Raw genomic sequence first — 15,606 nt, forward strand, 5'->3', positions numbered from 1 at the left:
GCTTCATACAACGATGAATTCACACAGCGATGGGTTTTTTTGAGGAATTTCCCCCATCGTTTAACGATGTTCTCTATGGGGGAATTTCACTTAACGATGTCCCTTTTTGCTCATTTAAAAGTGTCTTAAAATGTTTGAAACCTGTTTTAAATGCTTGGATTCCATAGTGCACCTTGTGAAACATGTGCAAACTTAATTTGGTTTTGTTCTGAGTCTTCATTAATTTTTGGTGATTTTTTTATTTTCCCCATTTAAATCAATTGAATGGACAGTTCAATGCATTCCAATGAGAGAAAATTCAAAAAATCACCAAGAATTAAAGACTCGGAACAACACCAAATTAAGTTTGCATAGGGTTCAGGAGGTGGGCTAACGATTGCAAGCATTTAAAACCTGTTCCAAACATTGTAAGGCACTTTTAAATGAGCGAAAACGGACATCGGAAAGAGCTTCAAAAGCAGGAAAATGGAGATCAAAGAGCCCTTTCCAATGTCCGTTTTTGCTTATTTAAAAGTGCCTTACAATGTTTGGAACAGGTTTTAAATGCTTGCAATCGTTAGCCCACCTCCTGAACCCTATACAAACTTAATTTGGTGTTGTTCTGAGTCGTCCTTAATTTTTGGTGATTTTTTGAATTTTCTGTCATTGGAATGCATTGGACGGAAAGTTCAATACATTCCAATGAGAGAAAATTCAAAAAATCACTAAAAATTAAGGACGACTCAGAACAACATCAAATTAAGTTTGCACAGGGTTCAGGAGGTGGGCTAACAATTGCAAGCATTTAAAACCTGTTCCAAACACTGTAAGGCACTTTTACAGGAGCGAAAAAGGACTTCGCAAAGCCATTGAAATGTATTGAGTCGGCTTCAATACATTCCAATGGAGGAAACATTGTTTCACTCAGCGATGTTTCCTATGGGTTTTTTCACTTAAAGATGGCAATCAATTCCAATTGGAACGGATTAACCGGTTTTCAGTTCATTCCTATGGGAAATGGCGTTTCACAGAACGATGTTTCACACAACGTTGATTTTTTTTGGAACCAATTAACATCGTTGTGTGAGGCACCACTGTATATGAGTATGATTCTGTAACCATGTATCCAACCCAACAGTTACTCTATCCAGCTCACACCTAGTTGTTTTGCTAATCAGGGTATCACAGGGCACTTTGTCAAAAGCTTTGGTGAAGTTAAGCATTCCCATCATCTACCAGGAAGGTTACCCAGTCAAAAAATGAGGTAAGATTTATTCTTGACAAATCTGTGTTGGCTTCTAGTTATTGCTGCATTGTTTTCCAGGTGCCTGCAGAGCAACTAATTTATGATCAGCTCCAGAATTTTCCCTGGGATTGATGTCAGGTTGAAGTCTGTAATTCCCAGGATACCCCTTTTTGAAGAAAGACAGGGACAATAGAAGCCCTCTTCCAATCATCTGGTACTTCATCCATCCAACACTTCTGTCTTGACTTCAACATCTGTTGTCATTTTCACAGGCTCGCAAAGTAGCTGAGTCACTGTTTCTTTCCTGTCTTTTGTTACATATGTATCTGAATAATGCTTTTTAATTGCTTTCAGCTCTTTTGCTAACCTCAGCTCATTCTCAGCTTTTGTCTTCTTAATGTCCTCTTTGCAATTCTTTGCTACCTGTCTGTAGTTTTCTTTTGTGGCCTGGCTTTTGTTCCACTTCCTACAGGTGTCCTTACTTGTTTTCAGGTCCTCTCTGAACTTTGAAGCATTATGCACCAGAGCTCAGACAGCATTACTCTGAATAAATGGCACATTGCTCAGTAATACTGAGGTGTACTGCTTAACCACCAACAGTCCTGTTGTGCTGGGGTGGGGGAATGGAATACAGTGCTAGTGTATCACACCCCTTGCTAGGCTCTGTTCAGGATGCTTAGGGGTATAAAAACAAGCAATACAAACATCCCAGCAGCTTGAAATTATGAATGAAGAGTGAATAGTAAAAAATTATCACTCTGCAAAGTTAAAAATTAAATTTATAAAACAAAAGTGATAATCTATAAAATCATTCTACCATTTTTAACACAACTGCGGTAGCAAAGGAAATCCTTCTCTTTATTGATGCGCACACTAAACAAATCAAACTTGCTGGTACTATTTGTTTTGTAGGCTACCAGGAGATTATCGGAAGCTACTAACCAGTGACTAACCAGCCTTGTGAGTCTGACAGTGACCTTCAACAGGAGCATTGGGTTACCATTCATAGGATGAACGTGACATGCAGATGGGCTCTTGGAAGCACTCATAAGCAGAAAAGCACTCCTGCTTTTTCACACCCTCTCACTTCCATACAAAATGGTTTCCCTAAATCCTCAAATTTCAACTTGATCTGTGAGATTGTTGTGATGTTCATTAAAAGTACTCTGTCTCAAGTGCAACATTTCCATGTTTTAAAGTGCTATTGGTTTGACCTGAAGACATTAGCAAGGGATAAATCCCAGTGTTTCTGAAATCTGCTTACTTCTAAATGACAGGTTGCTGCCAGCAGCACAGAAACAGTCCAAACTGTAGTTTTCCTGGTTAGGTGGCAATCCTACCCACCTGGATTGACCGGAATAGCCTGTGCCTGCTATAATTGAAGGGTGATTTATTCTTAATTAATTCTATGCATGTTGCACATATACTACCCCATAGTGGTTAAAGCACTCTCTGGGCAGTTCACAATTTAACTATGCAGGCTACGCATTGCTCCCTATACCTGTGAGATGGGTACTCAATTTACTGACCTCAGAAAGATGGACGGTTGAGTGAACCTTGGGCTGGCTACTTGGGACTGAAACCAGGTCATCAGAGTTTTGGCTCCAGGACTGCAGTTTAATCATGGTGCTAAAAAGCTCAGTAATCAACATATACTGAGGATAGCTACAGATTTCCAGAACAGTAAAAGCTGGCAGAGTAGACAGAAGACAAGTAAATGCTTTTATTTGTTAATCTTTTTTTAAATTGACTATTCTCTCTTCCTACATTCTAAACACATGAGAATAATGGTTTGCAGAAGCCTAAAAATGGAGAAAATACAAATACATCACAGTAAGAATGAAGAGAATTTTCAGAGGCACTGTGGTGAAAAGTCAGAATTCCCTGAGACTCTTCCAGGAGTAATGATAGGTATGGCTATACATGTAGGTAAACACGAGCAAAACCACGGGACAGAGGCTTGGGAAGAATGGTTTGGGCAGGCATAGTTGCCATTGAAAAAGAAGTGAAATACTATAAATAAGATACCCCCCCCCCCCGCAACTGCCCTCAACACACACACTAGCCTTCTTCTTTCCCTTCTGGAATAGTGTGGTATTTCCAAAACAAATATCTAGGTTTAGTATATACTTCCAAGCCAAACTGATAAGAATACCCTAAGAAACACAGTGGAGGGAAAAGCAGATTTTATAGTCTGTCTGCATGCTTATTTGTTCATTGCCTTTATAAGACTGCAATGCACACACTGATCTAATTCAGCACTTGATGAACTTCAGGAGTCTGGGGCCAATTTTCACATGCAGCCAGGCTCCACTCCATGGTATAATTACACATCTCAAAACTTTCAAATTTCAACTTCTTCCCTTTGGTTCTGTACTATAAATCAATGGTGTTGGCCTCAGGGGACTTACCCAACATTATTTTAGCCATTTTAAAAGGCACAGCAGAATCGATTAGCCCAAAAGGTAATCAAGGGGCAAGCCCAATATATCACTTGTTCTAACTATTTTTATTCAGGTTTAATGTGTTTGAAGGTGACGAACAAGACTATTCTTTAAGTATCAAAATTCTAGTTATTTTCTGAAAGTAATAAGATATTCTGGATAGGCCTGGGCATCAGAAAATATGACAAACATCATTGGATTTTTCATGTTGTCAGCCACACTGTCGTATAGGTCAAAACCTCCCGTGTTTTTTGCTGGTGGAGTGATGAGTCCGTGATTTCCACGACAATAATCACCAGTGAGAACCCGAGCAAAGTACATGAATTTTCTACCATTAGTATCTGGTGTTGAATATACATCTTGTGCAGAATAGTCTGCATGTACAGCAAAATAGGTCCCATTTCCAATTGCTGCAGCTGAAAGCATTGAGAAAGAGAGAGAGAGAGAGAGAGAGAGATGAATGTTCGGACATTTTAAATATGCACATATTATTTTATATATTCAAAGGTATATTGCATTGTCACAAACTTGCAATGATGAACCTGAAAAGCACTGAGGGCTTATCTACACAATCAGAAAGGAGCAAGCTGTATCAGGCTAAATAGGGTGAGTATCCCATTTTGTGTAATAGTCACAATCAAATGGCAGAACTCAAGCAACCCTATTTGGTCTGCCAACAGCCTTCCTGGCAAATTAATCACTTACTCAGCTCTTTGAAGGGGCTGAAGAAATGAAAAAAAATTAAGTGTGTGTTGGACCATTAAAAAAAAAGACAAAATATTTTTTTCCATTGCTTTTCTTTTAAAGGTCTAGTTGAGAGCCTGCCTGATTTGGTTGTCGGTGTGCCTCTCAGTGTGTGGTTTTTTAAATTGGTGAAACAAATATCCACTGAAATAAGAGTCTTAAAAAAAACCAGTTCCCTTCCCTCCCTCCACAGAGAAAACAAAGGATGTGTTTAATTTGCTAGCATCTTGTCGTGGCTCTCTTCTTAAGCCACTTTACAATATAGTAAATTGACAGCTGAAGGAGCCTTGACAGCTGCAAGGCTCGCTTTTGTTCTGTTTCCAGCAATCACACTCACTGGAAACGGACCAAACCAGAGCGATCATAATTGTATCAAAAAATTAGAACCCCCTGATAGGGGTTCAGAATGGTGTGGGTAGATATGCTCTGAGGATGGGCTGGTTTGCTTTAGCCATTATGTCCCCTGAGTGCTGGAAAAGGCAGCGAACCAACTCATCCCCACAGTGGACAAGCAGCAGGCCAAATAGCCACTGGACTGCACCCAAATGTTATAGCACCTACTATATGTTACTCAGTTTTCTCCACAACGTACCATTCTTTCCAGCGTAACTGCGATTAAATCCAGTATGGTTAATTTGGGACAATGATGAGCCAGGAGTCCCATGGAAGAGGAGCTTCTCATTATTTGTATGGCCATTCTTTTTATCTAGCTCTTTCTTTTTCACTTGGTAGAGTCTCCAGAGGTAAGGATTCTGTACCCTTTCAATCTAAAAGTAATAAGTACAAAAGGCAATACTTAGAAATCATAGGCTCATAGAATCATAGAGTTGGAAGGGGCCTCTGAGGCCATCAAGACCAACCCCCTGCTCAATGCAGGAATCCAAATCAAAGCAGATCTGACAGGTGGTTGTCCAGTCTTCTCTTGAGTGCCTCCAGCACTAGAGCACTCGCCACCTAATTAGGAAAACTGATTTCAAACAACAAGCCAATGAAAGGTTATGAAAATGCTGCAAATATGGTTGTAATAGTAAGCAAAAGACTACACATTAGGTCACTTACAAACACAAAGACTACACATCCCATGTTTGACGAAGAAGATTCAGGATTCTGAAGCAAGTAACAGGAATAGAGAGCAAGAAGCTTCAGGCCTTCTCTCATCTGGCAATCTATCCCCTTAAGTTTTTGTCATAGTTTTTCTCAATCAGGACCCGAGAGTGTAAATAAACATAACTAAAGAGAAACGGTGCGAGGTGAAGGACTGCAGGAGAGGTTTGGCAGGCACAGAAAAATTATGTACCCTCCTTGACCTGCTGTTTCCTGATGCCAAGTGTGCTGTTGCCAACCATGTGTTTGTTATTCAACTAACATCAAGTAGGGAACACAGCTCAGTTTTGTATGGGTTAAAAGGTCTCCTGCCCTCAGTACTTGCTTTCTATGCTTTGAACATCAGTAAGTTTATTTCAAGAATTCCAGCCCATCAGACGCACTGCTGTTTGGGGTCATGCCTTCCAGAAAGCATCCTATGGCCCAATCCATTCCCTCAGTATCAAGCCAGGAGTGGCTCAGGAGGAAACATGTATTCAAGGAAAGTCCAATGAGACGCAACGTCCTATGACAACGTGCCTGGTTTCCCTATGTGACAAGAAAAGCTGCTGCTAGAATTTCAAAAGGCACATTTCTCTTTTCCCTCATTTTATCAGCTTTACTAATAAACTGCTTGAGGCCATCCAAGTTTTTATTTCTCTCTTTTTTTCATGGTGGGGTTCCAACTTGCTTTACATGGGCCAGCGTGCATGGTAGGGGTGTACCGTTTTTTTCCTGGAAGCTCCTGCCCGCATTTCATTCACTTGGAATGGCTCCTCTTTTCCAAACTGTTTTTCCAAGGAGGGAGGGAGGGAGGGAGGGAGGGAGGAAGGAACCGACCCAGTGCTTTTGGGATGGCCAGGTCTTTATGGGAGGCATAGGATGTCCTGTGAGAATGTCCTAAACAGAGCCTAAAGGGTAGCAAGTCTACACCTAACACAGAGACCTAGATCCCCCAGGAAACACTGAAGCGGTCTCCTTTTTCTGTAGGTAGTAGGCCTCAAACAGGACCTGTTCTCGGCGACTGACATACAGGTGTGTGCACACATCTGTAGGTGTGTGCCTGTGGGCAGCGACTCCCAGAATTCTGCTTGAGGAATGCTGGGTTGAAATTCAAAGCAACCCAAATGACCCACTCCTCGCGTATGATTCTTTGGAGAAATCCTAGTATTGCAAAAATCAAAATTGAAACAATTCCTACCCAAGCAGCTTGGCCCCATCACTGCTATCCTACAAGCAGGCAAAAACCTTTCTGTTCAGGCAGGCTTTCCCTTAATAACGAATGGCTTGAGAGAGGCTTTTAAATGAATAGTTGTCCTCTGTTGTTTTACCGATTTTATTACTGTTTTTTAATGTAACATCTTCTTATTTCTTTTTTAGTATTTGTATACATATTGTTTTTAGCTCCTACATATTGTCTTTTTAATGATGTAAGCTGCCTTGGGTTCTTTACAAGGAGAAAGGTGGGATAAACTTATTTTTAATAAAATAAACAATAAACAAATAAATACTTGACTTGCTAAGAAAATAAATTAATATCCAATCACATGCAAGAAGACCAGGCTCAGAAAGCTTGGCTTGAAAAACTTACTTTCCCAAGCTCTGGGGGAAGTGGCATTTCCAGGAATCAAAATAAAGATAAATATCAAGGGGGCGAGTGGATGGAAGGGAGAGGGAAAAGTCGGCGACAGAGATTCAGTAAGGGTGTTAATGTTTAGTAGTGGTTTGGCAAGCTCCACAGACAGAAGTAAGTTTCAAACTGCCATGGCTGACTTGGGGAAACTTTAGTTTTAGTTAAAATTATACCTTAGCAACTGTTTGGAGAATTAAGACCCCTTGGAAAGGAATACAGAGAGGGAGGAGAGATTCTTAACTATTGCAGCATTTTCTGTCCTTCTCTTTTTCTTCCACATGTCTGCTTTACTCCCACAGATATATTAGGTAATAAGGACTGAATATTAAGACTTTCATAGCAGTCCATTTAAATTGCAGGTCTTTGCATAAGAGAAGTCTTACCGCTCAATTTGTGTAGGCTGCACAGAATAATTTAAGTGTTTTATGAATGAATGAATGAATGAATGTATGACAACAACCATATGCTTTACGGCACTGCATTTTAACACATACAAAACCTCCCTTTGTTTATTTCACATGCTTATAAATTGCCAGCTTGCAGCCACCTACTGTCCACCATGCACTGGTTCAAAAGAGATATTCCCATTAGCATTCCATGGAATTTAATTAATGAAACCCCCCCCCCCCCCAATGACAATGTTCATCATTTCTACTGCACGCTACCTTTTCTATTCTCTGTGTTGGGCACCTTGTCCGGAATGCTGTTTCCACATGTTGATATTCCTGGGTTGTGGGCTGTAGCAAAACAACTTTGACATGGCTTCCTTTCATATCTTCCCAATTTGGAGGAAGTTCGCCAGTACCTGTAGAGTAAATACGGTGTTAAATAATGTAAAACCATTCAAAATTGGGGCTCTGCACAAGAAGTAGCGTTCAAACCACTGGGACTTGGGAGATCTTGGCTATGGGACTGCCTCTTGCTCCACTTCAACAACTGCTATTACACCCATTCCAGCTGCAGGCTCAGACTTTTATAACAAGGGTGTGGAGAAAAAGTCAGTGGAAGCACCACAGCCTAGACCAGAAAGAGGGACACAATTGAGCTGGGCTCCACAGACAGAACTGGAACAAAACTACTGGAAGTGGATTAACTATGGCCCAGTAAATAAACACAGGCTGAATCATAGAACATTCATTTGCAAGTACTGATCACATGACCTTTGCATCAGGGCCAAACATCATTCTAGATGGATTTAATCCACTCACTCTCTAATCCTACTGGCTTGTCTGAACAGCAAGAAATGTAAGCACACAAAAATGTTACAAATAAAAAACTAATGATAGTGGTATGGTCGTTGGTGCTAGTGCAATCTGGTCAATTTTGAATTCAAATTTTCAACCATATCAGGCAACAGACCACCAGAAATGCTGGCTGCCTGCACTTGCACTGATGTTCATCTCATTAGGAATACATAGCAATTTTTCCAGTTTTCACATGGGGCTTTTACAAAGCATCAGCCAACAGTATCCTTTAAGCCCAACTTTAACAAAATAATGTTCTGAAGAACAACACCAGCAGCTTCTACACTTTGTGGGCCAGAAATCCAGAAATAAACATTGCTTGATTTTTCTTTACTGCAGAACACACAGTTAAACAAGTCATGGAGCTTTGCTTGGGAGTTGGTTTAGCACAACATCTGGTAGCAGGCAGCATCTCTACTCTTCTTTGCCCTTTCCAAAAACTAAGAAGATGAAGCAAGCTTAGTGGTGCCCCGCTTCACGACAACCCCATTAAACAACGAAATCGCTATATTAGTTTTTTGCAATCGTAAAATGACGATTCAATGGGATTTTTTTTTTGGTTTGATGACGATCGGTTCCCTGCTTCAGGAACCAGTTTTTTGCTGATCATCAGGTTTTCAAAATGGCCGCCCGCTGTTTTCCAGACCTATTTCCAGAAGACAGCGATCGAAAATGGCTTCCCCTATGGAAGATCGTCGCTTTACGATGAGGTATTTCACCCACTGGAATGCACTGAATAGTTTTCAATGCATTTCAATGGGTTTTTTTTACTTTTGCTTGACGATGATATTGCTTAACAGCGATTTTAACGGAACGGATTATTGTCATTGAGCGGGGCATCACTGTATTCTTCTTTGGAAGGGAACAAACTTGAGAAGGGAACCAATCTCTGTTGCCAGATGACATGACAATCTAAAAGAGTAAAGCTCCATGTCTTCTTTGGCCACTCCCACGGCTAGGGGGAGTAACTAAGCAGCATGTACTAGCATGCTGCTTTTTTGGGACATGTGAGGTTTCCCACACAACCTGGCTTGTCATGCTGTAAAAATACACTCACTACTGCAAATTCAAACTTCAGTGAGCACGTCTTGCACCCCCAAATGTGACTCCAGCTCTCAGGGCCTTGCTCAGCCCGTACAAGCGGGCCATTTATTCCTTTTAAATTTTTTTTAAAAAGTTTCGTCTGGTGCATGCACGTTGATGCTTCCATCAAACATTAAATATAAAACTGTCCCCTCTTGCAAATTCCTCCAACATGAATTCACACGTGCCTTTAGGAAGAAGATTAAATGAAATTAAGCTGTTGAGTCAATGGAAAAAGTGCAAAGCAGCAGCGTAAGTAGGAAATATAACACAAATAATGTTTATCAAAAACATTTTAAAGCTCTGTGGATTGAGATGCAAGGGGGTATTTATGCTAATGCTAACCAGCTGCATTAACCAAGTTCTTCGCATTTGAAAGCCCTCCTACCTTCGTCCTTTACAATGCGCTTAATGGGTACACTTCTTCCTTGACCATCAGCACACATGTTTTTAACGTCAACCTTGTAGCTCTTTCCATTAATCTGGACACTTATAGGTTTCTTATTACAAATTCTTGCATCTTCTAAATGGAGATTGGTTAGAATGTCAAAAGGTTTATATGTATCCCCATGTGCACAATACTGCCACTCAACCAGATTCGTAACAAGTTCTGCCTTGGATTTCTTTTCTTGGTCAGCTTTCAGTCTCTTAATCAAGTTCTGAATTTCAGTGGAAGCCGTCAGAATGTCACGGGGAATGCCGGATACCAGAATGAAAGGAGGAGATTGTTCTCTCTCCAGCTGAATGGCAATACGTAGTCTTTTCTGGAGCTCATTCAGTTTCTCTACTTCAGCGTCATCAAACATGCTAATCAATTCGTCAGTGATGTGACTTTCTGACTGCTCTTGAAGAATCAACTTTTTTAACCAGGATTCAGTGTCTGCCACATTTTTTCTGTTTTCACCGCAGATTTCAAACACTGCCATCTCAACTTTTTTCTTCAAAACCAAAAGACGTTTCTTTTCAACTCTACGAGTTACAGTTGCTTTAAACAAAAAGAAGAAAAATTTTGTAAATATGTTAAAAATGGAAAACACTGGGAAAAAAGATTGCTGGAGGCATAGAAGATAACTAATATTCTGAGCTTACATATTAACTTAGAGATCATGGATTCTGAAGAGGGCAACGCAACACCTTCTCTCTTTTTCATACAAGTATAAAAGGCATTCTGCAAATGTGGCTGAAATATAATAATCTTAATAGTTTTCAAATGTTGTGGGGATTCTTTGCCAGCAAAGTCAGCAATTGCACTCATCATGTCCTCGGCTGCATTTTCAGGACTCTTCTGCGCTTGACCTGCATTGAATGTGGCAACAGAGTTAAAAATAAATGAATGCATTGTAGACGAAGAATGTTTAAAAACAACAAGTTGTAGTTCTTTGAGTAGACCTCTGTTATTTACACCCTGGGTGATCTGTGACTGGGTGGAGCCTGATCGGAAAGTTCTAGAGCTTCTGCGGTAGCAAAAAAAAAAACTCCTTAGAATAAGGCCCCTTCCCCCTCAAGTAAGTACCCTGGCACCAAGGCTCCCCCCTCAGTTGTGTCAACCGCCACTACATTAAGCACAATGGCGTGACAGTGGGGAGAATGGGCAGGATGTGTGAATCACAGAGGTGCACTCAAAGAACTACAATTACAGGTGGGTAGCCTGTCGTTCTTCTTCGTGGCCTCTGTGAATCACACTCTGGGTGACAAAAAAGCTGTCTCACCCAGAGATAAGGTCTCATGCCAAGGTAGAGGCTAGAATAGCATGTCCAAAGGCTGCATCAGACTTCTGCCAGAGATCAAGTTTATAATGCCGGATGAAAGTGGATGGCTATGCCCAGGTGGAAGAGGCACAAATATCCCAAAGATGTATGCTGTGTAGGAATGGCGCAGAGGTCACCATTACTCTGGTGGAGTGAAGGCGAATCACCTTCAGGACTGGTTTGCATGCCAGCTGATACGCGAGGTGAATGGTTGAAGTGACCCATCTAGATATGGTTTGAGACATCACCTGGTGACCTTTAGTAGGTGGTTGGTGACTGATGAAAAGTCGAGGTGAACACCTGAAAGGTTGGGTGCGTTGGACATAAAAGGCAAGGGGTCACCTAATATCTAAACTCTAAAGTATGGAGGAGTCAAAAAATTTTGAGTTATGCATGGTGACAGGAAGAAGGAAGGAAGGATAAACAGCTGCGAGAAAAGGAACTGAGATACAACTTTGGGGAGGAAAGAAATATCTATGGATAGTTTGACTTTGCCCAGAAAAAAACTGTAAATAAGGATAGTAAGGCCGCTGAATCACTAGCTCGTCGAGCTGAGGTGATGGCGACGAGGAAAACTGTTTTAAAGATAAGTAGCCATAGATTAGTTGAAGCTAAAGGCTCGAAAGGAACTCTAGTAAGTTGTTGCAGTACTAGGGTTAGTGACCATTGCAGGGAAGGCGGGCGGGTGTCTGGGTAGATATGAGATAGACCTTTAAGAAAACGTTTCAATGGGGGATGCTTGAAGAAATCAGCTGCCAGAGAGTTAGGGGGCTGATAAGAAACTATGGCGGAGAGGGTACAGTGATATAGCAAGAGAAAAAAACTCTTTGTTGTGTTCTGAGACAGGTTGTATGGCATCTTTGAGGAGTAAATTTCTTAGTTCCTCTTGTAGGGTTGGAGATGGTGGAGTGATGACATGTGTTGCCGGAGGAAGTTGGAAGAAATGGATGCGGTAGCTGTCGCAGATGATGGACAGTCCCCGGGCATCTGTAGTGATGGATTCCCAGACAGGTAGGTGTTTCCAGAAAGCAGGATGGGTGGATTGGTGTGCAATCTCAGTTATGGGAGTGTCAAATGTGATGTTTGGACTTACAATCGTTAAGCCTAATAATGGGTTGTTGGCAGGCTTTGTTTCTTTGATTTCTGAAATAGGGTATATAAGATGTTTGTTTTGGAGGATCATGTTGGAATTTTTGATATGAGTTGTATGGTCGGTCGTCTCCATCGATTTTGTTAGGAGCGGTTTTGGTATGATGGATAATTCCCCAACGTCTAGCTGCTGATTTTTTCTTTTGCACATTTTCCAAAATATCATCGGTTTCAGCATTAACGAGGCCTGCCCCCATCGAATGGAAGGTCTCTGATACGTGCGTGGGCTTCCTCAGCCAGGCCAGCTGTCCTTACCCAAGAGAAATGATGTAAGGCTACTGAAGTGGCTATTGACTTTGCTGTGGTGTCTGCCATGTGCCTAGAAGAAAGCATCTGTTGTTTGGTAACAGAAAGACCTTCTTGTTGAAAGGTATGGGCAAGTACTTTTTTATATTCTGGTAAAAGTTGACATATTGTCCCAAAGGAAATATTGATATGCACCCACAGCTCCCTGGTAGTTAGCGACATGCACGGTGGAATGCTGCTGATGAATAAAGCCACCTTCCCATTGACTCAAGCCTTCTACTGTCTTTATTTGGTGGTATGAGGGTTTGTCGATGTCGAAATCTGGATTGTGAGGCTTCGACAAAAATAGAGATTGGAGCTAGTTGCTTTTGAAGAAATAGAGCTCCAGAATCATGGACTCTGCAGAGGTTATCGATTCGGACAGATATGGTATGGGAAGAGGCTGGTTTTGTCCAAGATCGAGCGGTGGCAAGTAGAGACAGAAGCATCAAGATGTGTACTGGAGTAGTTGTATCTTTAGAGATTGGATCGTATAGATGATCGGCCAGTTCTGTCGAAGGCTGGAGGATTTGGAGATTGAGAGACCTAGCCATCTGGATCATAAGTTAGGCACAAGTTTGGAAGTCTTCCGTTGGTGACGGTGGGCTGGCATCAATAAAGTCGGATTCAGTGAGGTAAGTAATATTGTGTCTGAGGTCTGGATCCATGATTGGAATAACCGGGATTACGTCGGGAGTTGACAGATTGTTGATCAACTTTGGTACTGATAGGTTGAGTGTCACAGAATTGATGTTTGTGGCTCAATGTTGATGGAGGTGGCATGTCCATGGGCATTTGTCAATGTTGAGGATTTTCGATACCGAGAGATGTCATCCAAGTGCCCATGGGCATCGTTTGATATGGTTGCAGGTCGGTGTCGAACTTGGGGTCATAGTGATGACGAGTTCAATGGCTTGGTTCCATCAGGTGAAGGAAACTGTGCATCGATAGAGGGACAGAACAAGTGTTCATGGACCAGGTGGATATCAAGGATCATCTATATCAGAGCCAGTGTCTCGGTGATGTCGAAATGGAGGTTGTTGATAAGCTGGTAAAGCAGTGGAGTACAGTGGTGCCTCGCAAGATGAATTTAATTCATTCCACAGTTAATGTTGTCTTGCGAAAAATTCATCTTGCGAAACGCATTTTCCCATAGGAATGAAATCTAATTAATGCGTTCCTATGGGCAATAACAATCAGAACAAAGTCAAATTTGGTTTACAAAAGGTTTATTAAGTGCTCTTTAAAGCCATACATATTGTGCAGATGATTTAAAAAATTTCAGTCAAAAAACTTTAACTTTTTAAACATCATAGAAAAACATTTAAAAATCAGCAAATATGATGCAGAAACAAAAAATGGAAAACATTTGTCTTGCGAAGCACAGCAATCGGAACATTTGTCTTGAGAGTCATCAAACACCCACCCCACCCCAATAGCCAAAACCATTTGTCTTGCGAGATATTTGTCTTACGAGGTGCCACTGTATATAGACGCTTGAGATGCTGAGTGAGAGGAATGATTTCCCTCGTCTGGATTAGTGGGAAAATATCATGAGGCTGGAGCTGTAAAAGCCTTGTGTGTAGAAGATAATTGCTCGACTGTCCTGGATCTTTTAGATGCCAGGTAGGGAGCAGGTTGGACTCCATGTGGGTCACAGTGATATGGCCATTTCGACACCAATGGCTGTTGTGATCAAGGCCTGCCATGAGAAGGTATGGCCAAGCTGGATAGTGCAACTCGCTGATTGGCGGTTGCGGTTTGTCCGGTCAAGCACTGATTGGCTCTGTCATCCCATTCCGATGATTGGGAACAGGGTTAATGAGAGGGAATTCCGTCATCATCACAAGGTGAACCAACAGAGATTGATTTGATGATTTGTTGAGGCGTGGTGGCGCTGTGGGCTAAACCGCAGAAGCCTGTGCTGCAGGGTCAGAAGACCAAGCAGTCGTAAGATCGAATCCACGTGACGGAGTGAGCGCCCGTTGCTTGTCCCAGCTCCCGCCAACCTAGCGGTTCGAAAGCATGCAAATGCGAGTAGATAAATAGGTACCATCTCGGTGGGAAGGTAAACAGCGTTCCGTGTCTAAATCACACTGGCCATGTGACCACGGAAAGATTGTCTTCGGACAAACGCTGGCTCTATGGCTTGAAGAGCGGGATGAGCGCCGCCCCCTAGAGTCGGACACGACTGGACAAAAATTGTCAAGGGGAACCTTTACCTTTACCTGAGGCTTCTGAGATGTGACGGCAGCTTTAGATTTATACTGTTAGATCTTTTAGGCAGAGAAGGTTCTGGAACCGAAGAGGCTTTGGTGGACACTTGACGTTTAGTTGAGGGCTTCGATATCGAGGATTTTGGTATTGAGCGCTTCGGTTTATGAATTTTTGAAGTCTTAGATGAAGTGGATGGAGCATTAGAGTGGGATGGTGTGGTTGATGGACGTTGTTTGAAGGCTTCAGAAAGAGCCTTCTCTGCTGCTTTGGTATGTTTGGTGGCCTTACAAGGAGGATGGGCCATTTTGGTTGGTTGAAGGGATTGTTCTCACAGACAGGGTTTTAATCTAGATAAGTGAGAACAGAGGACTCCCCACTTGAGGTTTGTACAATGCTGGCAGGAGGACGTCTGGTGTGTCTCTTCCAAGCAAAAAAGACACCTGGTGTGGCCATCAGAGAGTGGTATTTTGTTATTACAGACCACGCAGTGTTTAAACAGGCCCAAAGGGACCATGAATAGGAGAAAATAATTTGAGGAGAAAAAAACAATGATTTGGGGGAGGGGTGCTGTGGCCGGAGGCCAAGCAAAGTAGAAAAGAAAAAAATCTCTGATAAGAATGAACTTGTTCTAAAAGTTTAAAGGAAAAAAGATTGATAACAGGAAGGAATCAAGAATAAACTCTTTCTCTTTTACTCTCAGAAGCAGAAACTATGAGGCTCTCAACGCGACGGTTGAAAGAACCTGAAAGGG

General features: G+C 41.8%; 1 protein-coding gene and 1 long non-coding RNA gene across 3 annotated transcripts in view; one reads left to right on the plus strand and one right to left on the minus strand.

Moving 5' to 3' along the window:
- The first annotated feature begins 1,084 nt into the window (after positions 1-1,084).
- Positions 1,085-2,406, plus strand: LOC144589296 (uncharacterized). The gene is made up of 2 exons (XR_013545347.1): positions 1,085-1,439; positions 2,138-2,406. It is a non-coding gene; the product is annotated as an uncharacterized LOC144589296 (long non-coding RNA).
- Positions 2,407-2,933: 527 nt separating this feature from the next.
- Positions 2,934-15,606, minus strand: part of LOC110071838 (protein mono-ADP-ribosyltransferase PARP14) — a 29,039-nt gene continuing 16,366 nt past the window's right edge. For both annotated transcript variants that reach the window (XM_020779569.3, XM_078392886.1), the window contains exons 13-17: positions 10,546-10,752; positions 9,845-10,441; positions 7,795-7,934; positions 5,006-5,180; positions 2,934-4,085 (exon numbers count right to left, since the gene is read on the minus strand). In XM_020779569.3, the coding sequence (XP_020635228.3) occupies positions 3,799-4,085; positions 5,006-5,180; positions 7,795-7,934; positions 9,845-10,441; positions 10,546-10,752 (1,406 nt within the window). In that variant the 3' untranslated portion in view covers positions 2,934-3,798. The remainder of the gene's footprint in view (positions 4,086-5,005; positions 5,181-7,794; positions 7,935-9,844; positions 10,442-10,545; positions 10,753-15,606) is intronic.

The sequence above is a fragment of the Pogona vitticeps genome, chromosome 1 (genome assembly GCF_051106095.1).
Source record: "Pogona vitticeps strain Pit_001003342236 chromosome 1, PviZW2.1, whole genome shotgun sequence".
NCBI classification, from domain to species: Eukaryota; Metazoa; Chordata; class Lepidosauria; order Squamata; family Agamidae; genus Pogona; species Pogona vitticeps.